Here is a 23,730-nt window from a genome sequence, read left to right on the forward strand (position 1 = left end):
GTTTTGCTTTTTTATTTCTCTAAAAATGTTTCTATACAGTAGCAATCCTTCTTCCATCTTTTGCTTTAGTTTCAGTTCCTGTATAATAGAAAGGTTTATGTCCTAAAAGAAGTCAAAAGCAGTCTTAAATAATTGGAGCCCTTCTGCCAGATTGTCTAATGTCAATTTGTCTTCTGGCGCTGTTTCTTCTACATCTTCATCCTCATCATCTGGCACTGGTTCAGAAGCACTCATTTCCGTCAAATCATCTTCTGTTAACTCCTCTGTTGTGGTGTTTATTAGTTCTTTTTTTTTTTAACATCTTTATTGGAGTATAATTGGTTTACAATGGTGTGTTAGTTTCTGCTTTATAAAAAAGTGAATCAGTTATACATATACATATGTCCCCATATCTCTTCCCTCTTGCATCTCCCTCCTTCCCACCCTCCCTACCCCACCCCTCTAGGTGGTCACAAAGCACTGAGCTGATCTCTCTGTGCTATGCAGCTGCTTCCCACTAGCTATCTATTTTACGTTTGGTAATGTATATATGTCCATGCCACCTCTCACTTTGTCCCAGCTTACCCTTCCCCCTCCCCATATCCTCAAGTCCATTCTCTAGTAGGTCTGCATCTTTATTCCCATCTTGCCCCTAGGTTCTTCTGACCATTGTTTTTCTTTCTTTCTTTCTTTTTTAGATTCCATATATATGTCTTGGCATATGGTATTTGTTTTTCTCTTTCTGACTTACTTCACTCTGTATGACAGTCTCTAGGTCCATCCACCTCACTACAAATAACTCAGTTTCGTTCCTTTTTATGGCTGAGTAATATTCCATTGTATATATGTGCCACATCTTCTTTATCCATTCATCTGTTGATGGACACTTAGGTCACTGCCATGTCCTGGCTATTGTAAATAGAGCTGCAATGAACATTGTGGTACATGACTCTTTTTGAATTATGGTTTTCTCAGGGTATATGCCCAGTAGTGGGATTGCTGGGTCGTATGGTAGTTCTAGTTTTAGTTTTTTAAGGAACCTCCATACTGTTCTCCATAGTGGCTGTATCAATTTACATTCCCACCAACAGTGCAAGAGGGTTCCCTTTTCTCCACACCCTCTCCAGCATTTAATGTTTGTAGATTTTTTGATGATGGCCATTCTGATCGGTGTGAGATGATATCTCATTGTAGTTTTGATTTGCATTTCTCTAATGATTAGTGATGTTGAGCATCCTTTCATGTGTTTGTTGGCAATCTGTATATCTTCTTTGGAGAAATGTCTATTTAGGTCTTCTGCCCATTTTTGGATTGGGTTGTTTGTTTTTTTGATACTGAGCTGCATGAGTTGCTTGTATGTTTTGGAGATTAATCCTTTGTCAGTTGTTTCATTTGCAAATATTTTCTCCCATTCTGAGGGTTGTCTTTTCGTCTTGTTTATGGTTTCCTTTGCTGTGCAAAAGCTTTTAAGTTTCATTAGGTCCCATTTGTTTATTTTTGTTTTTATTTCCATTTCTCTAGGAGGTGGGTCAAAAAGGATCTTGTTGTGATTTATGTCATAGAGTGTTCTGCCTATGATTTCCTCTAAGACTTTGATGGTGTCTGGCCTTACATTTAGGTCTTTAATCCATTTTGAGTTTATTTTTGTGTATGATGTTAGGGAGTGTTCTAATTACATTCTTTTACATGTAGTGGTCCTGTTTTCCCTGCACCATTTATTGAAGAAGCTGTCTTTTCTCCACTGTATATTCTTGCCTCCTTTATCAAAAATAAGGTGACCATAGTGCGTGGGTTTATCTCTGGGCTTTCTATCCTGTTCCATTGATCTGTATTTCTGTTTTTGTGCCAGTACCATATTGTCTTGATTACTGTAGCTTTGTAGTATAGTCTGAAGTCAGGGAGCCTGATTCCTCCAGCTCCTTTTTCCTTTCTCAAGATTGCTTTGGCTATTCGGGGTCTTTTGTGTTTCCATACAAATTGTGAAATTTTTTGTTCTAGTTCTGTGAAAAATGCCAGTGGTAGTTTGATAGGGATTGCATTGAATCTGTAGATTGCTTTGGGTAGTAGAGTCATTTTCACAGTGTTGATTCTTCCAATCCAAGAGCATGGTATATTTCTCCATCTATTTGTATCATCTTTAATTTATTTCATCAGTGTCTTATAATTTTCTGCCTACAGGTCTTTTGTCTCCTTAGATAGGTTTATTCCTAGATATTTTATTCTTTTTGTTGCAGTGGTAAATGAGAGTGTTTCCTTAATTTCACTTTCAGATTTTTCATCATTAGTGTATAGGAATGCAAGAGATTTCTGTGCATTAATTTTGTATCCTGCTACTTTACCAAATTCATTGATCACCTCTAGTAGTTTTCTGGTAGCATCTTTAGGATTCTCTATGTATAGTATCATGTCATCTGCAAACAGTGACAGCTTTACTTCTTCTTTTCCAATTTGGATTCCTTTTATTTCTTTTTCTTCTCTGATTGCTATGGCTAAAACTTCCAAAACTATGTTGAATAATAGTGGTAAGAGTGGGCAACCTTGTCTTGTTCCTGCTCTTAGTGGAAATGGTTTCAGTTTTTCAGCGTTGAGGACGATGTTGGTTGTAGGTTTGTCATATATGACCTTTATTATGTTGAGGAAAGTTCCCTCTATGCCTGCTTTCTGGAGGGTTTTTATCATAAATGGGTGTTGAATTTTGTTGAAAGCTTTCTCTGCATCTATTGAGATGATCATATGGCTTTTCTCCTTCAATTATTAGCTCTTGAATTTCTCCAAGATCCATATCTTTTTTTTTTTAATGTGTGTTTCCCATGTTTATTTATTTATTATTTTTTAAACATCTTTATTGGAGTATAATTGCTTTACAATGTTGTGTTAGTTTCTGCTGTATAACTAAGTGAATCAGCTATACATATACACATATCCCCATATCCCCTCCCTCTTGCATCTCCCTCCCACCCTCCCTATTCCACCTCTCTAGGTGGTCACAAAGCACTGAGCTGATCTCCCTGTGCTATGCGGCTGCTTCCCACTAGCTATCTATTTTACATTTGGTAGTGTATATATGTCCATGCCACTTTCTCACTTTGTCGCAGCTTACCCTTCCCTCTCCCCGTGTCCTCAAGTCCATTCTCTACAAGATCCATATCTTGAAACACTTTACCCACCTCACCACCTTTTCTTCCATATCCTCAATATCTTTCATGATTTTTTTGGTTGGCTTTGTTGTAAATCACGTGAAGTCATGCACGACATCTGGACAGAGTTTTCTCCAGCAGGAGTTTACTGTTTCAGGCTTGATGGCTTTTACAGCTTTTTCTATAACAATGATGGCATCTTCAATGGTGTAATCCTTTCAGACTTTCATAATGCTCTGTCTGTCAACATTCTCTTCCATAGCATTGACAATCCGTTCCATAGGGTATCACGTATAATGAGCCTTAAAGATCCATATGCCCCCTAATCAGGGGGCTGAATTAGAGATGTTGTGTTCAGGGAGCAAGTAGATACCTTTGGTGTTTAACTCATGGGGTTCTGGGTGGCCAGGGACACTGTCCAATATCAAAAAAAAAAAAAAGTTTAAGGCAGACCCTTACTGGCAAGGTACTTCCTGACTTTAGGGACAAAGCATCAACTGAACCAGTCCAGAAAAAAAGAGGGTACTTGTCTAGTCCTTCTTGCTGTACAACTAAAAGATTGGCAGCTAGAGTTTATCTCTTCCCTTTAAGACTTGGGGGTGAGTAGTTTTATAGCTAAGGACAGTCCTGATCATAAACTGAATGCATTTGCACAAAACAGTAGGGTGAGCCTATCCATTCCTGCCTTAAATCCTGGTGCTTGCTTCTCTTCCTTACTAATAAATATCCTTTGCGGCATTTTTCCCCAAGAATAAGGCACTTTTATCTGCTTTAAAAACTGGTTCAGGCAAACATCCTCTCTCCTCAGTGATTTTCTTAATGGCATTTGGGAACTCATCTGCTGCCTCTTGGTCAGCAGAAGCTGCTTCCTCTGTTATCTTGACACTTTTTAAGCCAAACCTCTTTCTAAAATTATCAAACCATCCTTTGCTGGCATCAAATTCTCCAGTTTTAGATCCTCCACCTTCCTTTTGCTTTAAGTTGTGGTGTAATGACTTCACTTTTTCTCAAATCATATCAGAGTCTATAAGATATGGCTTTCTTATAGCAATCCTACACCCAATAAAAGCTGCATTTTTAATACGAGATAAAGTATTTCACAAAAGTGCAAGGTTTTCATGCCTGCTGGCATAGCTACTGCAACAGCTTCACAAATTTCTTTTTCTTTTTTTATAGTAGTCCTTACACTGGATTCATTCATCTTAAAATGGCAGGCAGTCATAGCTACAGACCTCAATCTTCAGTACATACCAAGCAATTCAACTTTTTCTTGTAACGTCATGACTATTCTCTGCTTCTTAGGAGCACTTCTGGCATCACTAGTGGCATTTCGTAGGAGTCCCATGGTGTTATTTAAGTTATTCAAGGTATTGCACTAAACATGATGAAAAATACATGAGAACTGGGAAAGATCACGTTTTATTGTGGTACCCAGTTCACTGGAGAGACTAACTGCTCACGCGGAGATGATTAGTGTCACATGGTGTTTTTAAGTGGATACTCACAGCATTTGAGCTCAACACAACAGCAACAGGAGGTGGCTACAAAATTATTACAGTAGTACAGTATGTACTACAACCAATTTCCTGTAGTTATGATTTAATACTGCATCTTTATGTTTTTTATATTTCTCTCAACTGAGAATGGTGCCAAGTATGGTCTGTAAGTGTGTGCCTCAGTTTTGATAAATTTTAACTTTTTATAATAGATTTGTGTATATTTTATGGTAGTAAATGATAAAATAGAGTAGTATCTACATACATTTTATGTATTCATGACATACCTAACTTTTTCTTAATTTTTTCAATATTTCTAGCCTACATAGTTCATCTGCAAGTTTTGTCGCAAATATCAAACAAATTTCTAATACATTTATTGGACAAAAAAAATTCGTGTATAAGTGGACCTGCACAGTTTAAACCCGTGTTGTTCAAGGTTCAACTCTATAGTCATATACTACAGTACTGGGGTTAGGGCTTCAAAATATGAGTTTTGAAAAACATAATTCAGCGCATAACACTTTCCTTTTCTTGTCTATTGCATTAGCTAAGACTTACAGCTGGATGTTGAAAAGGTTTTGTAGTGGGGACTTCCTTGCCTTGTTCCTAATCTTAGCAAGAAAGCTTCTGGTTTCTCACCGTTAAATATGATCTTAGCTCTAGGTTTTTGGTAGATGTTACTTTTCAAGTTAAGGAAATTCCCTTCTGTTTGTAGTTTGCTAACAGCTCCTTTACTTTTTATGTGTTTGTACCATCACCACACACATCATTCAAGTTAAAAAAGATGAGACACACCTCTTTTGGTACATTCCCCTCATACTAATCAGTTATTATGTTCTGTGTATTTCACCTGTCATTTTTAAATAAGCCTTTTAAAATTTACATTGGCATACTTCAAGCCCCATCAATAACATAAAGTGATACAGCAGTTTCCCTGACTCCAATCTTATGTCCTTTAAATATATTTTCCATATAACCCTAAGAAGACTTTCCCTGATCATCAACACCCACTCTCAGGCACCCCACCTTGCAATCTCTATGTTTATTGTTCGCTTACAATAAACAATAAAATAAAATCTCCAGATTTTAATTGTCCAAGGATCTGATTCCCACATTAAATTGTAAATTCCCTAAAGAATAAGGTTATTTATACCTGAGCCTACCACAAGACCAGAACATATTACACAGAGAGTAAATAAAATTAATCGAATGAATGAAGATACAGAGACATAGTAAATTTTGGGTCACAGTCTATTTTGATGAATGCCTGACTTCTATACTTTTATTAAAAATTCCTTAAATAATTAATATAGGAAAGAATTATGAAGATCCATTTGAGGGAATGATTGCTCAAAAATGTTTGTATATCTCTGTCCCCCACTTTGGTTCTTTATATTAGGATCCAGCAACAAGCAGGGCCTCAGACACACTCAATATACAATTTCCCAAGTTAATGCCTATAATGAAGATTATTTATTGTTTGTTTCTTCTTATTACTTCTTCTTGATAGAACATGTATAAAATAGTGAAAATTCAACAATGATTGTAAAAAAATGAGTCAACAGAAACCTCAGTTAAATAGAGTTGGAAGCTCAGAGAGAGGGGAGCTCTCACGCCCAACAACAAAAACAGAGCCCAGCAGGAAGGACAGAGACACCTCTTCCTTCCTGTCAAGGACCCAGCCAATGAAAAGCCAGGGACCCTTTGTTCACTATAGCACCCAATCTTTCTTTTTCCTTCTTTAAAAGAGTTCTCCTTCCCTTGCCATTCAGGGACTTACATGTGTCTTGCCATGGTTGCAGACCCTGAATTGCAGTTCTCTGCTGCTCCCCAGTAAACCCATGTTTGCTGGAGAAATACCTGGCAGTCTATTTGTTTCAGGGGAACATTTCGGTGGCCCATACAGGGACCAGAGAAGACTCCTGACAGTTCTGGGACTGGTGAGCAAACAGGTGCAGTACCCTCATTTGAGCCCATTGTTGCTTACTGTTTTTCTCACCTACCCTGGAGTTTGAAGGTGTGGCTTTCTCCTGGATCTGAGCTTGCACCCTCTTTGCATTTGAAGATCTCCAGGCTTTATCTGGGATCTATTTAAAGGTTTTGTCCTTCTGGTTAAGGCGTTGTTCTTTAGGTTAGTACTCGTTTGGCACTTTGGTAAGATTTGAGATCAGACTGTTCCACTGAAAGTGACTAGCCTTCAGCCTATTCCCTGCAGAACGGGGACTGCTTCTCCTAAGGTGGCTGGTCTTCAACCCATTCTTTCAGGACCAGGGCTTTTCTTCTCTAAAATGATGCTGCGTTTTTCATCCTTTGATCTATTCCTTTGGAAGGGCTACACAAGAAGAAGATTCCTCTTCTTCCCTGGCAAAGACTCAGCCAATGAAAAGCCAGGGATTCTGTTCTCTTTAGCCCTCCCAACTTCCTCTTCCCTCTATAAAACTGTTTTCCTTCCCTTGACATGCAGGGACTTGTGTGTGGCTCACCATGATTACAGACTACAAATTGCAATTCTCTGCTGATCCCAAATAAACCCACCTTTGCTAGAGAAATATTTGGCAGTCTTTTTGTTTCAGGTCAATGCCATTTAATATGCTAGAGAAACTAGTAATAAAATTGAGAAATATTTTACTTTAAAAAATAAGTTGAACACTTTTGTCAATGACCAAAATGTGCAAGCAAAGGAGCAATTCCAGAGACTAACATCAGACAAAATAATTGCTTAAATGCTATAATAATATATAAAAATGGTGTTCAGCAGTATGCCATAAAAATAAATAGAAATCAATTCTGTGAAATAAAATGTTATTTGAGATCAGTGTGAAAATTCACCTTGAAAAATGCTTCTCTAATGTCCAGAACATCTCCAATATCCAGGACATTTAGGATTGACAATGTCTCAGATGGAAAAACAAAGTAATATATGGGAAGGATACATTACCTTAAAAAGCTTTCAATAATATTTTTATGATACTCGGGAGAATAAATTTCATTGATGGCCAGGAGTACAAAATAAACAGCCACAACATCATTAGTGGAAGAGAAAGAATAATCACAGAATAGTACTTTTCTTCTCCAAAAGTTTGTTTAGAGCCTCTTTCACATCTTTGTTTCTCAAAGAGTAAATCAAAGGATTCAACATGGGAGTGACTAGGGTGTAACATAATGAGGCCACTTTACTCAGCTCAGGATATCTGTCAGGAGTGAGATACATAAAAAATACAGCACCATACAGTACACCCACGACTCCCAGGTGAGAGCTGCAGGTGGAGAAGGCTTTCTTACGTCCCTCAGTGGAGGGTATCTTTAGAACTGTGGACACAATATACAAATAAGAAACAATAATAACTATGATGGTAGGCAAGATAATGATGCCAGATAAGGAGAAAGAAACCACTTTATGGATGAAGAGGTCAGAACAAGATAGTCTCTCAAGTGGGCGAGTATCACAGTAAAAGTGGTCAATGGCCCGAGAAGCACAAAAGGATAAAGTAAATGTCATCCTGGTCTGAAGAATTGAGCTGATGCAGCCACAAAAATAGGAACCAACCACCAACTGAGCACAGAGACGTGTTGACATGTGGACAGAGTAGAGGAGTGGGCTGCAGATGGCAATGAAGCGGTCGTAAGCCATGGCTGCCAGGAGAAATCCCTCAGTCACAATGAAGAGGGCAAAGAGAAAGAGCTGGGTCACACAGCCTGCGAAGGAGATGGACTTGCTCTCAGACCAGAAGTTGATCATCGCCTTGGGTACAATAACAGATGAACAGAAGAGATCAATGAAGGAGAGGTTGCCCAGGAAGAAATACATTGGTGTGTTCAGCCGGGGATCGGTCATAATGATGACCATCATGCCAACATTCCCTAGAAGGATCATGGCATAGACAAGCAGAAATAGCAGGAAGAGGAGAATGTGGAGCTCTGGGCGGACCCTGAAGCCTACAAGGATGAAGTCAGTCACTTCTGAGCGATTGCTTGTTCCCCTGTCAGCCATGCCAGAAACCTGCTGAGAGGCACAAGGCAAAATAAACAAATGAACTCTTGGCTTTCATCCTAGCTACAAATAATCTCTTACAGTATTAGTATTCACAAAGTTATTCTAAAATCATTATTTATTTTAACCTTAAAAATTGCAGTGACTTAAATTTAAGCCAACTGCAACGGATGAGGAACCAAAATGTTAGTTTTATGTCCTAATTCATACAAGTGGTGGAATTAGAGCTTTTTCCTCTGAGTCTAATGCCATGCCTTTTCATCCAAATACCTTTCACATTTGCAAGTATCACTTCTGTATATATTTCCAATTTGTGATTTATGCAATAAATTTAATGTCATGAAACGGTGATTGGGAGAGAGCACAAATATTTCAATAAATGACATTTTTAAGCAATTTTGGTGTCTGGGTTTAGAGATATTAGGGGCTTCAGCTGTCTAGTTTAGGAAAACTTAGCTTGGAGGGCTTAAGTACCAGCAGATACAAAGAAAGTGACTGAATTTTAAGACTACTTAAAAGGTGCAATTACTTTTTGTGGGTAATGGAAACTTTCAATTCCGATGTAAGTTATACACTTACAAAGAAAAAGTTGTGCACAACCAAGCACAAAAATTGTTAGCACTTGCATGCTATTTCTCCAGATGAGCCTCAAAACCCCTTTCATAAATACAATTTCCCTGCATTTCCCCAACTGACAGCTCATAGTTTTTAAAGAAAAAGCCTTACACTGACTAGACAGAAGAATTTCTTTAGAAATGGATACTAAACAAAAGATACATATGAAGAAATTTTTGATTGAATTCTTATTTACCCTGGATATAACCTTCACAGCCATCATTAGTTCATTTACTAGACAGCTCAAACAAGATTTTGAGCTCATGGTCCCTCTTTCTCTCCCCTCAGGGCTTTGTATGCATGACTCTGCTTAGACAACAATAATAATAGCAAACATTATGTGGCACCTTTTATAGGCTACTTTTCTAAATGCTTTCATAGTAGCTCATTCAATACATACAACAATAATATGAGCTGAGTACTATTATAGTCCCCAGTTTACAGTAAGGAAAATGAGGTACCAAGAAATAATATATGTTGAAAGCCACATACTAGGGTCAGAATTGGAATTTGAAGCCAAGAAACCTGGCTCCAGAATCCATGCTCTTAATCACTGTGTGATATCTATCACCTTTGATAAAGAAATCTGAGAGAAATGTAATATTTTGCCTAAAAAAAGATGACTTCCAGGAAAATGGCATGATGTCTTCTTGATAAATTTTTGTTATGCGCCAACTCCATCAAAAATTAAATATTCAAATAATTATAAAGGAACAAGATTTTAAAAAGATCATACTTAGGGTCTGAGGAAGTATAAGCTATTTAGGCAGTGAAAAGAAACTAAAGTAGTTGTGAAATCTTTTTTGAAAAATGATATATTTTATTTATATTTCTTTAATCTTGCCTAGGGGCAAGGAAACAGATCATTTTAATTTTTGAGATTTACTCCTATCAAACTCATTCCAATGTTAATAAGTTTATGACTGAAGCCATTTATGCCTGGAAAAGGGAGAGTTTTTCCCAGGGTAGCCAGTAGACAAGTAGTCAGTTTGTGATTTATTATTTGTCAAAAACTCACGTTTGAAATTTTACTCTTACCTTATATTGTTGGGTAATTTGTCATATTCTGTAAAAGGAAGCAGCAGAATTCTGATGTTTTTGTCTTGTTATTAATTCTAGAAAGAGTAAACATAAAGTTAATTAATGACTATGTTACAACTACAAGTAATGAAAAATCATTATGTCAAGATAAAATGAACCCCTTCCCCCCAAAAAAAATTTCCAAAGGTGTGTTCATTATCCCAGTTTCATATTCTTCCCATAGAGAAAATAAAGTTATTTTCCTTATTGCTCTATATAAACTACTCTCCTTTCCTTTAGTAGTTGATACTGGAAAATGTTATTGTCCTTTGTAAAAAGAGAAACAAGTGAATTTTCCAAATGATGCTGGGCTAACTCTGAAATATTTCCAGGAATTATATTCTGTAGTTATGCAAAGTGAACCTGAGGAATCAATCTGCAGGATATTCTCTCTCCTGCGTTCTTGGGAGCTTGAACGCTTTTAAGAAGGAAAATAGATTGTCTTAGATATCCAAGTAGAGGCCCTGAATCATCTGGAATCTCTGATAATCTGCCAAAATATCAGCAGCAGTTATTTATAATGGCTTTGGTTTTGACATAACAATGCACATTTTTCAAATAATTACAGCATTGAGGTTCCCCTCACCTTCTGGGAGATAGTCCTCCTGGGAAAGAAAGAAGCATAAATTAGTTATTAAGATATCTAGGCTCCAGAGCCAAGGTCCATGAGGAACACAGAGACTCCAGATTTTAAAAAGAAAAGAAGAAAAGAAAGAAAGAAAATGGGAACAAAAAGGAGCCTAAGCCTAATAGGAGTCAAAATACTTACAAGAGCTGTTTTCTTATTGTGAGAATCCTTTGGGAGGGACCAAAACCATCTTTCAGTCTTAATTTCTTCACTGAAAAGGAGCATTTCAATTTATCATTTCAGCAAAGTTTTTGGTAGGCAAATAGAAATAGATATGAAAGGAAATATTATATTATGAAACATAACTTACAGGGAAATTTTGTTCCTATCCGTAAAGTTCATTTCATTTTTACTCAAAACTCTCCATATTTATTCTTTAGAAACATTGTGTCAATAATAATTGATAATAAAGAGTACAGCAGCATGACTAAGATGTGGGGCAAAGCCCAGTAAGTGCCCCCTAATTGGTTAAGTACAGGATAGATAATGATTAACTATATCTAAAGATAGGTTCACTTTGTAACTTTAATTGATTCAAAGATGTTTATCCAGATGTCATGTATTAGTTTCTCAACAGTCATTATATACACTTCAAAATAATTTTTAAACTGTTTTATATCAGTCAAGAAAATCCCAATTTGTATTTGATATAAATTAAATTATTAAGCTAACTGCCATAAATACATGTTGTAACATAGTAAGGGAAGGAGAATAGGTAAAAAGGAAGAAAATAATGGTGGCTCATAAAGTCCTTATATGTGCAACTGGTTGAAGGCAATAGTTGGTATTTTTCTTTCCATATTCCCCCTGGTCTCAACAATAACCACAGTGTCCAAAAGTTGTTTACCTGGTGCGGTGATGCAAACCTCATTGCTGAAGGATCTGAGCCCTTGTGGTCTTGTCATGTTGAATTGCTGTAGTTGTTCATTCATATTAGTATTAGGAGGCATCCTGGAAAATTCCTTGGGTCACTACCATCCTCCTCCTTTTCTCCTTTCTATTAATATCTTTTGCTAATCAGTATCAGTTACCCAAAAGAATACAAAGCATTTTGTTTACCTGTGTTCAGTGAAATGTATGCCCAGGAGGCAGGAGCAATTGCTGTGTCCCCTAGTAAAATCATCTGTCTGTTGGGTAGTAGGTATTCTAATTCAGCAAAGTCAAACGTCTCAGACAGTGAAGAAAAAACGTTGAGAGTGGGTTAGTAGGTTTTATAGTGGTGGTTGGCATTCCCACTTTGACCCATTGTAGTTGGACCATAGTCTGATTAGGAAAGAAATATCTTCATAAATTGGTTCTGAATGCAGAGCACAGACCATATCCTGGATGACAATAACCCAATTTTGTAAAGTATTGCCAGCCAATTGGTTCAACAACTGAGTCTTCAGTAAGTGATTCCACCATTCCATAAATTCATCTGACTCTGTTTGACTAGCTTCATGATAATTCTATTGACTTTCATGGGTGTGAGTGCATCACCTTACTTCTCTTCTTGTAAAGTGAGTGCCTTGCACCAAACCACTAGTGCAATATGGCATAATAGTGAATAAGACTTTTGTTGAGTCCTAATAGGGTATACCAGTATTAGCAGAAGCAATTTGAGCAGAGAATTCCCAAGATGGCAGAATAAGAAGACCCTGAGCTCACCTCCTCTCAGGGGCACATCAAAATTACAACTATTTACGGAACAGCTATTTATAAGTAAAACCAGAACTTACCAGAAAATATCTTCTACAACTAAAGGTATAAAGAAGAAACCACAACGAGAAGGGTAGGAGGGGCAGAGTCTCAGTTTAGCCAAGACCCATACTCCAGGGTGACCCACAAACAGGTGGGTGACCTACAAGCAGGAGAATAATTACAATTGCAGAGGTTCTCCCCAAGGAGCGAAGGGTCTGAGGCTCATATCAGGATCCCGTGCACAGGATTCCTGTGCTAGGAAGATGAGAAGATGAGCCTCCAGAAAGTTTGGCTTTGAAGGCCGGGGGTGCTTACTTTCACCTCACAGCAGTCAGAATGGCCATCATTAAAAATCCACAAACAATAAATGCTGGAGAGGGTGTGGAGAAAAGGGAAGCCTCCTACACTGTTGGTGGGAATGGAATTTGGTGCAGCTTCTATGGAAAACAGTACGGAGATTCCTTAAAAAACTAAAAACAGAGTTACCATGTGATCGAGCAATCCCACTCCTGGGCATATATCCAGAGAAAACTCTAATTCGAAAAGATACCTGCACCCCAATGCTCACAGCAGCACTATTTACAATAGCCAAGACATAGAAACACCTTAAATGTCCATCAACTGATGAATGGATAAAGATGTGGTATGTGTATACACACACAGACACACAAACAATGGAATATTACTCAGCCATAAAAAAGAATGAAATAATGCCATTTACAGCAACATGGATGGACCTAGAGATTATCACATTAAGTGAAGTAAGTCAGACAAAGACAAATATCATATGATATCACATATGTGGAATCTAAAAAAAATGATACAAATGAACTTATTTACAAAACAGAAATAGATTCACAGACACAGAAAACAAACTTACGGTTACCAAAGAGGATAGTGGTGGGGAGCAGGGGAGAGATAAATTAGGAGTTTGGGATTAACATATACACACTACTATATATAAAATAGGTAAACAACGAGGACCTACTGTATAGCACAGGGAACTATACTCAGTATCTTGTAATAACCTATAATGGAAAAGAATCTGAAAAAGAATGAATATATATATGTTAAAAAACCTTGTCTCTTTTTCATGAACTGTTTCATGAAATACAAACTGTATAGTGGCTATGTATTGCTTTTTTGCTCTCTGGTTTCCATTTCCCCTTCCTTAATAACACCTAATTTATTTTTGAGGCATTAGGAAATTCCATTTTGATACAGTCTACTGGACTCAATTTAGGTGTCTTATCTTCCCTTGGCAAACAGGCCCATACCAAAGAAAGGCCAATAGAATGCTTCCTCACTGGAATTTGAAGTTTTAGCAGCGTAACTCAGAGAATGATAATACTTGAAGTTTATATTTCCAACTTGTGACACTTTTTTTCAGATGGATCCCTGCCAGACCATTCCTATATATCTTGATTCTTCGTTCTCTGCAATGTATTTGGTCTTACCCTGCTTTAAACATGAAACTTCTGCCTTCCTATCAATTCTGTGTGTTAACCAATACCCTTACCCTTCTAATAAATAACTTTTTGCCTAGGTTACTTAACTAAGTTTCTGTTACTTGTATCCAAAACTTTAAACAAATATTCAAAATCAGTTCCAGGGAATGCATGGATGTAATTGCTTCAGGGAAAACTAGGGTTTGGGCCTAATTGCTTATCTGGCCAAAAATATGATATAAGAAAAAGAAACTTTATTTTATATTAAGAATAGAACCTAGCTAGCTGTTTGCATAATTTGTGGCAAAAATGTCTATAACTTACCACACGGTTAAATGGAATCATCATATACCCACTGAAAGCAAGAATCTGATGGACCAATAGAGTTACCTTTATGAGATGTAATTATGGCAAGGGTAATTCAAAGACTGCAACATGCTGTGAGTACTTCTGACAATTTAAAGCAAAAATTGAGGTCAGATTCTTAAATTCTCTTTAGATAGGGAACTTGTCACCATAACAAAATAATCTATATTTTACAGCTGCAGATATGAAATTACAGAAAACTAAACCCAGAGTGTAAAGTTTTGGTTTGCTGAACACAAAGTATGTTGATTCATTCCTTCAATATCTCTCATACAATTAACTGAGGATTCCTAGGTTTGTAACGTTACTTAAAACGTTTCAAAATTCTGACATTTTGGAAACTCTACCCCAACCACCTTTGCACAAGAAAGCAGACCTACCTCCCTGACAGAGTTATTCCCTGCTCACTTTAAGATGCTGCTACTCCTTTAGCTGGGGAAGTTCCCTTGAAGGAAGCTAATTCCCCTTTCATTCCACTCCTCATTTTCATTTTATGAGCTTGATTATTAGCACCAGAACCCAGCATGCTGAGACATGAATACTGCTCCCAGGCAGATGCAGAATTTGTGGAAGACTGGCTTAAAATTATGAGTGTTTTTTGGATACATATTAGCAAAAATGTTTTGGTGTGAATGAATTTTTAGGGCTCTTTTACTTGAGGGGGAGGAAGATACTGGGCAGAATTCTTACTTACCAAAGCTTTGACAATTAGTGTGCTAGCTCATGTAAATAAGTCAAAGTCTAGTAGTTGGTTGGGTTGATGAATACAATTCATTAACTAATACTGGATATCTCTAAAGGAAGTTAAGACACTAGAACACTTTGGGAAAAGTGTAGAAAAAGAAATTCAATATCTTTAGGAGATAGCAGTGCCAAGGAGGATTAACCATAGAAGTTCTTGTCTCATATATCCTGGTTAGATGCCCCTGAGGTGTCAGAAAATCTTCCCTTCACCAGTGACAAAGCAAACAGCCAGCAACTTTCAAAGCAGCTGGGATGCTTCTCTCTAAGGATGTTGGTGGCAGACATTAAACTTAAAATGGCCTTCCTGATATCAGTGAGAATAGAGGAGTGAGAGAGTTCAAACTGTGGCCTCTGGCTGAGAGAGCAAAGGGAGATTTGGTTAACATAACAGTAGCAACTCTAGCTTATTAGTCCAAATATATATATTTGTGGTATAGTAATCTCCACCTAAGGTTAGGTAATCATGAAGTATCTAGGAATAAAGAAAGTGGACACTCTTCTGAGAGAGAGAGATAGAGAGAGAGAAAGAAAGATTAGCTCTCTCCAATCAACAGAAAGCTGACTTGAGCCACCATGATTCAGATCATACCCATCTCCCAATTCTTAGACCTGAGTTGGTTCACAAAGAGTCACTGGAATGAAGAGAAGGCTGGATACTCTTGAGTAAGATATGAACTGAAATCCTTCCAACAAACCTTCTTTAAATATTTATGTCTAATTTTTGGGTGACCAAACACTGAAGAAAAGTATATGCCCAAACATTTTGTGGACTTTTAGAGCTATTTAGACCCTGTCTCAGAACTATCCAGCAGAGGAACAAAGAGCCTGAAATTTCTTGAAGTAAATATTTCTAATAGTGTGACGTTTGACAAGTTTGGATCCTATTTGAAGGTTCTTTGCCTATTTTTCACTCTCTAACTTCCTAGAATGCTGCCTAGGGACTCACTTTCTCCAGCCTTATCATTGTGTATGTGCCACCAGAGCAAAAGAAAATTTTATATATCTAATTATTCATCTTTTGCTTAAGTCATCCAAAGTTCAGTTATGTGGGTTGCCACTAAAAAAATCTAACTATAAGACATGTAATTGAGGAAACTGATACCCATCATCACAGTGCCAAACAATGTGAATAAATGAATGATTGTTTACAAGTTGATAAGGAAAGAAGAAACTATTTTTAAAATCTAGAAGTCATAGTCTGTAAAAGTAAGAAATATAAAAATTAGTCTTTGATTACAGTTTTGGGGGCGTTTGTCTTTTATTTTTACAAATTAGAATAATTAAGGAATGATGTTGACCATCTGTATGTCTTCTTTGGAGAAATGTCTATTTGGGTCTTCTGCCCATTTTTTTTATTGGGTTGTTTGTTTTGATATTAAGTTGCATGAGATATCACTTATGTATGGAATCTTTAAAAAAAAAAGGATACAAATGATCTTATTCACAAAACAGAAACAAACTCACAAAATTAGAGAACGAACTTATGGTTACCAGTGGGGAATGGTGGTGGGGAGGGATAGTTAGGGAGTTTGGGATTGTCATGTACACACTGCTGTATTGAAAATGGATAACCAACAAGGACCTACTGTATAGCACAGGGAACTCTGCTCAATATTATATAACAACCTAAATGGGAAAAGAATTTGAAAAAGAATTTTAAAGAAAGGAAAAGAAAATCTGTTCTTCAACTGAAAAAAAAAAGAAAAGAAAAAGAAAAAAGAAATGATGTTGAAATGGATTCCCTTTTCAGTTTCAGGATACCTTGCTTTTTTCTTATCCCATCTTTTCCCTCTTCTTCCCCTCCCTCCCTCTCCAGCCCTTAACAGTAAGTAGCTTTGTACTCACTGAGATCACTTATATAATAGCTTATGCACACTCAAAATTTTTTATTGATTTTATGACTTATACTGATATTATGGGATAGGATAAAGTGACATCTCATACTTCACAAGAGTAAGAATAACAGTCCAATACATATTCAAATTTCAACATTTCTGCAATATCTAATCAGTTCAGCTATTCTAATCACCACAACAATTTAAATCTCATAATAAGAGTTAAAATTATCCTAAGGAAACACAAATGGAGCAAGCTTTGGGTGTTTGCCCAACAGATGTTTAATTTACTAATTTTAACTTACATTTGTGAATTTTTGAATTATCATTTGCAATTATGTGAGTCACAGAATCTTAGCATCCTAGCAATAGAAAATATTAGTATAAACGCCCTCACCAAATTTCTGCATCAATACACTAAACATTAGGTAAACATTAACAATCAAAAAAAATTAAAGACAAAATACAGCACATGATGTTATAAGACAATCAATATACATGCATGTCCAAAAATTTGTAACCAGGGAAGATGAGACAATGCAGTACAAACAAATTAAGTGTTTGAGACGTCTAATGCAATCTTCAGCCTCTCAAGATCACATCCCTATTGAAACACTTCTCCATGTGGATACAGTTTTCAAGTCCCCTCAAAGTAACGACTTATGATGTACATGATGCAGAATACAATCTTCAGACTCCCTTGGAATGTGACAGCGTTTTGTAGGCAATCCATGCATCATTGAAAAAGAACACACTTTGTCAATAAAAGCCAACAAAAGTTTGGTAAGACACTGGGTTGTTCTGATGGAATCTTGATGGCACATGTAACAAGAGAGATATAAATTAGGCACTACTTTTCATATAAGGCCTGTGAACCCAGAAAAAAATTTACCAAGAAAAATGTTTATGACAATTAAAAGAAAGTAAAAGAGAGCTTAATTTAACACGTTTGAAAGCAATCTGCCTTGATTTTCAGCTTTCCCGGATTTCTTCCAACATTTGGAGTGATTTAAGCAATGCCACTTTTGAGGTTATACACAAGAATACTGTAATTTGTTATGGCTACAAAACAGAAAATATAATCCACCAGACTAAAACTAAAGCGAATTAATCTAGGCTATATTCTTATTCAATATTTTATTGCCTTTTCCCAATAGTCCTTCATAACCCACACTTGTTAGATACATCAAAGAGTGACATTCTAAGGGTAATAGACATGCAATGGAAATAAGTAAAACCTAAACCTAAAAAGAGTATTTCCAGACTTATAATAATCAATGCCAAAGCTCAGTTTCCCAAGCTTATTTGGATTCATATTCTACCCTCAAATGACATTTTTCTGAATATCAAGAAAAATGGTAGAATCTGAGCACCAAGAAAAATGGTAGATCCACAGGTTTAGGGAGAAGGAGATAAATATAACCTTGACTTATTGTCACTTAGCTTCTCTCTTTATTCAATAAGAATATTTATTTCTCAAATCTCTTACGCTAATAAACATTAACCCATAAAGATGTATGCAGTTGTGCATTCATCATAGGAGGCTTTGCTATCTAAACAAAAACAGAAAAATAGAAGACCTAATCAAAGATCCATATTTTAGGTTTTCACAACGCCAGGTGTACGGACAAAACTGGTAATTATATTTTATTTCTTAGGTTTAGTTCTTGTCTAGAATTTAATGTTGTCCTGACTTAGGCATTGTAATTGTTTAACTAAGGCATTACTTATATCAACTATAAAGATGATAACTCTGGCACGACTTTCTCTAGAACTTGGCTTCCCTTAATACCTATCAAATCTGTGGGATGCTGCTTTAACCACCCTTCCCTTCTCAATTGACATCTGATATTTAGGACTAATCACATTTTAAAATTACCCCATATTCAAATAACCCAAACACACTCATACATAGACAGACAGACACATGCATGCACACAAACATGTATGTACATTTACATATAATCCAGCTATCCATAGAGGTTATTGTAAAGGACTGTGATATTTTTAACTGAGATTTTCAAACTGACTTTATTTCAACACAGTGCTTTCCTTTATTGCATATTCACTACCAATAATTTGTATTACCCAAAAGATAGAGGACATGAGCTGTAAAACATCATAAATATCATAAAATGTTCTCATCATATGAGAGCAAATTAGGAAGACTGTGCCATTCACGGAAAACCAAAATGTCATAATTTAAAAATGTCATAATGTAAACCAAATCAATGCAATCTTCCCATGTTTCTTCTTATTTGGCCCCTTTAATTCAACAAAGATCACTGGTTATTTTATCTTTCCTTTTCCTCTTCATCATATACACATGTCCTCACACCTTTGACATGACATCAAAAACAAAACACAGCACTAGCATTTATACTGTCATTTGCATATAAATCAGTTGGGTCACACAGTTTCCAAGTGAATTGTTATACTACATATTTTCTAAATTTTACTTAGGCATACAGGGAAGAGAAACAATACAATTTTATACTTCTCCATTTACATACATATTATTACCTGGAGAGTGAGAAATATGTCTCTTTAGAAATACAGCAAATTTTCATGGGTGTCCAGAACTTTCAGATTTAACATTGCCTTGAGGAAAAATGAAAAGTAAATAGTGAAAAGTGAATTTGTAGCATTCTTTATAGGACTATTATTAATGCTGTTGAATAAAACAGTTAGGGTTTTTGGTTTTGCTTTTATTGTTTTTAAAACCTGAGCTTTAAATGCATAAGTCTAGGAGACTCGGAGGACAAAATCAAATGATGCAAGAAACAGTAAGTCAAGTGGAAGTATATTTAGAGTAAAACTTTTTTCTTCCATACGACTTTTCTCATGGCATCTTTAACATCCTTATTTCTTAGAGAGTAGAGTAAAGGGTTCAGCATAGGTGTGAATAAAATGTAACATACTGAAGCCACTTTACGAAGTTCCGGGTTATTTGGCGGTGTGAGACAGACAAAGGAGACAGTCCCATAGAGCAAACTTACAACCCCCAGATGGGAGCTGCAAGTGCAGAAGCCTTTCTTCCTTCCTTCGCTGGAGCGGATCTTTAAAACTATGGACACAATATCATGTAAGATACTACAATAACAACTATTGTGGGCAAATAATGAGGACAGCCAAACTAAGTGACACCATCTTATTGATAAAGACATTGGAACAGGAGATCTTCTCAATTGGGTTTGAATCACAGTAGAAGTGATCATTGACTCGAGAGACACTGAAAGACATTGAGAATGTTACACTGATTTGAAGAATGGAACTGACCCAGCCACAGAGATAAGAACCAGCCACCAACTGGATACAGAGACTTCTTGACATGCGGACAGTATAGAGGAGCAGGTTGCAGATGGCAATGAAGTGGTCATAGGCCATGGCTGCCAAGACAAAGGCCTCTGTTACCATGAAAAGTGCATAAAGAAACAGCTGAGCCACACAACCTGCAAAGGATATGGTCTTTTTCTGAGACAGGATGTTGACCATGGCTCTGGGTACAATAACAGTGGAGTAGGAGAGGTCAATGATGGAGAGATTGCCTAGGAAGAAATACATTGGTGTGTTTAGCCAGGGATCAGTCACAATGATGCCGATCATACTAAGGTTTCCCAGAAGGACTATCCCATAAACAATCAGGAATAGCAGGAAGAGGAGACTGTGGAGCTCTGGACAGACCCTGATGCTGCAAGAATGAAGTCAGTCACTTCCGAATGGTTGTCTCCTCCCTTATCACCCATGGCAAACTTCTGCTTAAAGGCATAAGAGAAAGTCAACAAGTAAAGTTTCTGCTCTTTCTCTACTATCACAAATAACACTTCACATTTAAGAAGACTTTCTAGGGGCTTCCCTGGTGGCGCAGTGGTTAAGAATCCGCCTGCTGATTCAGGAAACACTAGTTTGAGCCCTGGGCCGGGAAGATCCCACATGCTGCGGAGCGACTAAGTCTGTGCGCCGCAACTACTGAGCCTACACTCTAGAGCCTGCGAGCCACAACTACTGAGCCAGCACTCTAGAGCCCACGAGCCACAACTACTGAAGCCCTTGTGCCACAACTACTGAAGCCCGTGTGCCTAGAGCCCATGCTCCGCAACAAGAGAAGCCACCGCAATGAGAAGCCTGCGCACCACAAAGAAGAGTAGCCCCCACTTGCCACAAGTAAAGAAAGCCCGCACACAGCAACGAAGACCCAACGCAGCCAAAAATAAATAAATAAAAATTTTAAAATAAATAAATAAAAAGACTTTATAGTTGACATAATACTTTCATATCTATTATCCCATGAAGCTTACACGCATGGCCAAAGGAAAATGAGAGATAGTTTGACTTGCCTAAGGTAACACACCTGGTTAAAAATGGAATTTGGACTCAAGATGAAATATTTTGAATTCAAGTCTAGGGTTAATTACAACACAACATAACTTGACACTTATTTATATCTCTCTACCTTGTCAAATGAGATGTTTTGTGAGATGTCATCTGTGATTTCAAAATATTAAAATCTGATAAACTTGTACTAAGAAAAAGACACTTCCTTAAATTTCAATTTATCATTTAATATTCATCTTTATCTGTAACACTTTGCTTCAGTTCAGTAATAAAAAATAAATGAAGGAAAAGGAAGCTAAAAGTACATTCCAAGATAATATGAACTTTCTACCAAAAAGAGCTCTTACAACTGCAAGTACATTACTAAAGAACTAACTGTCATACTTGGAGATCTTTTAAAATGAAATCAGTCTTCAACTTCTGGAGCTAGTCTAATTTTATTTAAGTGCAAAAGCAAAATGTGAGTGATACCTTTATATTTTTTATCCTGTGACGTTTATTGATCCTGGTTTTCTCTACATAAATCTGTCAAGACATCCATGTCATCTCAAACTTTTCTAAATAAGAGAAAAAAAATTGAAGTTTCATTATAAGGAACCAATCAAAAATGTTAACTGTGTAAAAGAATATATTAGATTAGCAAATTTTTCTGAACTCTTAATATGATGGTTAGAGCTCAGTAGTTTTAAGAACAAATACATATTGATTTCCTAGGAGCATCCAAATTAACCTGTTTGAATTTGGGTGACCTGTTAAGTAACCAAGACAACTTTGGTTAATTTGAAATATTTCTATTATTTCTCTGTAAAACAATCACATTCATTGTCAATTAAGTTGTCTAGCAATTAAGGATAATCTTACACATCTTTTCTTCTAGATGGCATTTAAACCAAATGTCATTTATCCTTCCAGAGAGTGGTATGGATAATAAAAACCAGCAAACGATCCACAAAATGTCTTTACCAAATTAAAATGAATGATATAACAATCAAAATTAGAGAGTATGCTGAGTTTCTTTTTGACTCTCAAAATTCCCTCAATTGTAAGAGCTTTTATTTTTTGTTTTTCTCTGGTCTGCAAAAATCCCTTGAATCCTAAAGCCTTCATGATCTTCTCTGCTTCTTTCACTTGTTTCTCCCAATAACTTTCTCAAAAAAGGACATGAGGGAATTCCCTGGCAGTCCAGTGGTTAAGACTCCACGCTTTCACTGCCGAGGGCCTGGGTTTGATCCCTGGTCGGGGAACTAAGATCTCACAGGCCACGCACTGCGTGGCCAAAAAAAAAAAAAAGGACGTAAAGTTAATTCATATAAATTCAAATCAAGGGGGGAAATGGCTGAACAAAATAATAATACTATTCTCAGTCTCCATCCTCACTCCACTGCTCTACTACATATTTGAAATCCATTCAAATAATTGTATAGCAGTTTGGTTTTATTGGGGGATGAGGGAATGAATTAAGTTTACAGGTTAACATACATGAAGACAATTATATTTTATTCTAGAACTAATAGAATGACTCTTTTTAGGCATAAAGCTGAAGGGAGCAGTTTCAAGCATCAGCCGTCATGTGTTGGTTTGCAATCAGAAAAAGAAGATTTAGAATAGAAAGCACTTCTGAAACATGCTAAAAACATTTCACAAAACTTCTTTCTGCAAAGAGACACAAGATTAATAGGCCTTACACTTTGCTCCTATTTAAAAAGGAGGAGGAGGAGAAGAGGAAGAAGAAGGAGCAGAAGATGGAGAAGGAGAAGAAATTTTGTTCTTAAGCCAAGTCAAATGTTACTTTTTTGATGCTATATCAATAAAAGTAACATATTAATATTTCAAGGATAACCTAACCTAGGATAATATAATAGAGTAATATCATTTATATTGCTTTTGTACAAAAGTATAGAATATAGACTAAGAAAAGATTCATCTCTGTTCATAGAATTATAAAAAGTCCATATTAGGCAAGAAATAATAAAAATAGAGACAATGGAGGATTTTTATAATTTTGAATTCTTCTAAGAAGTGAAACAAGAGAGAAAAAAAGAGATCATAGAATACACATCATTAGTACTATATTTTAAACATCAGTTATCATATTACCAGTCTGATTTAACCATGATCTTCCTTAAAGCAATGAAATATGAATTATCAGGCTTTACTTTCATCTTGATAATATTTCACTCATGGCACAGCACATTTTGAAATTCAAGAAAAATGTATTTTAATCATATAGAAAATGTTCTTGGCTGCCTTCTAGGTGTTCATTGAAATAATTTTTGAACAGAAATACTTCAAGATTGCTTGGTAATGCCTCCTTAAAGGTTTATGAAGATCTATTAATTGATTTAAGAGGTGTACACTTGTTAAATCACTATAAATCCAGCTTTGTTTTCACA

The 23,730-nt window shown here is 36.4% G+C and overlaps 2 protein-coding genes and 1 pseudogene across 12 annotated transcripts in view; 1 reads left to right on the plus strand and 2 right to left on the minus strand.

Annotated features, from left to right (window-relative positions):
• LOC309641650 (uncharacterized protein) overlaps positions 1-23,730 on the plus strand; it is a 134,627-nt gene that overhangs the window by 33,596 nt on the left and 77,301 nt on the right. The gene's annotated exons all lie outside the window — the stretch shown is intronic.
• On the minus strand, positions 5,460-13,277 carry OR9K2 (olfactory receptor family 9 subfamily K member 2). 3 transcript variants are annotated; one of them, XM_082421855.1, is made up of 3 exons: positions 10,665-13,277; positions 10,260-10,336; positions 5,460-8,618 (listed from the first exon to the last, which is right to left on the minus strand). In XM_082421855.1, the coding sequence occupies exon 3, from the start codon at positions 8,604-8,606 to the stop codon at positions 7,665-7,667; it is 942 nt and encodes a 313-aa protein (XP_082277981.1). In that variant the 5' UTR covers positions 8,607-8,618; positions 10,260-10,336; positions 10,665-13,277; the 3' UTR covers positions 5,460-7,664. The 3 variants fall into 3 exon arrangements, with proteins under 3 accessions (XP_082277981.1, XP_082277982.1, XP_082277980.1); XM_082421856.1 differs by having other exon boundaries at positions 5,460-8,615; positions 10,260-13,277; XM_082421854.1 differs by having other exon boundaries at positions 10,260-13,277.
• LOC309641630 (olfactory receptor 9K2-like) lies at positions 13,269-23,724 on the minus strand (annotated as a pseudogene). The gene has a single exon. The product of its transcript is annotated as an olfactory receptor 9K2-like (transcript).

The sequence above is a fragment of the Balaenoptera physalus genome, assembly GCF_965194825.1.
Source record: "Balaenoptera physalus genome assembly, chromosome: 13".
Classification (NCBI taxonomy): Eukaryota; Metazoa; Chordata; class Mammalia; order Artiodactyla; family Balaenopteridae; genus Balaenoptera; species Balaenoptera physalus.

What these genes read in the sequence shown, in the direction of transcription:
- OR9K2 (XM_082421855.1), bottom strand. Translation starts at nt 8,606, where the DNA reads ATGGCTGACAGGGGAACAAGCAATCGCTCAGAAGTGACTGACTTCATC.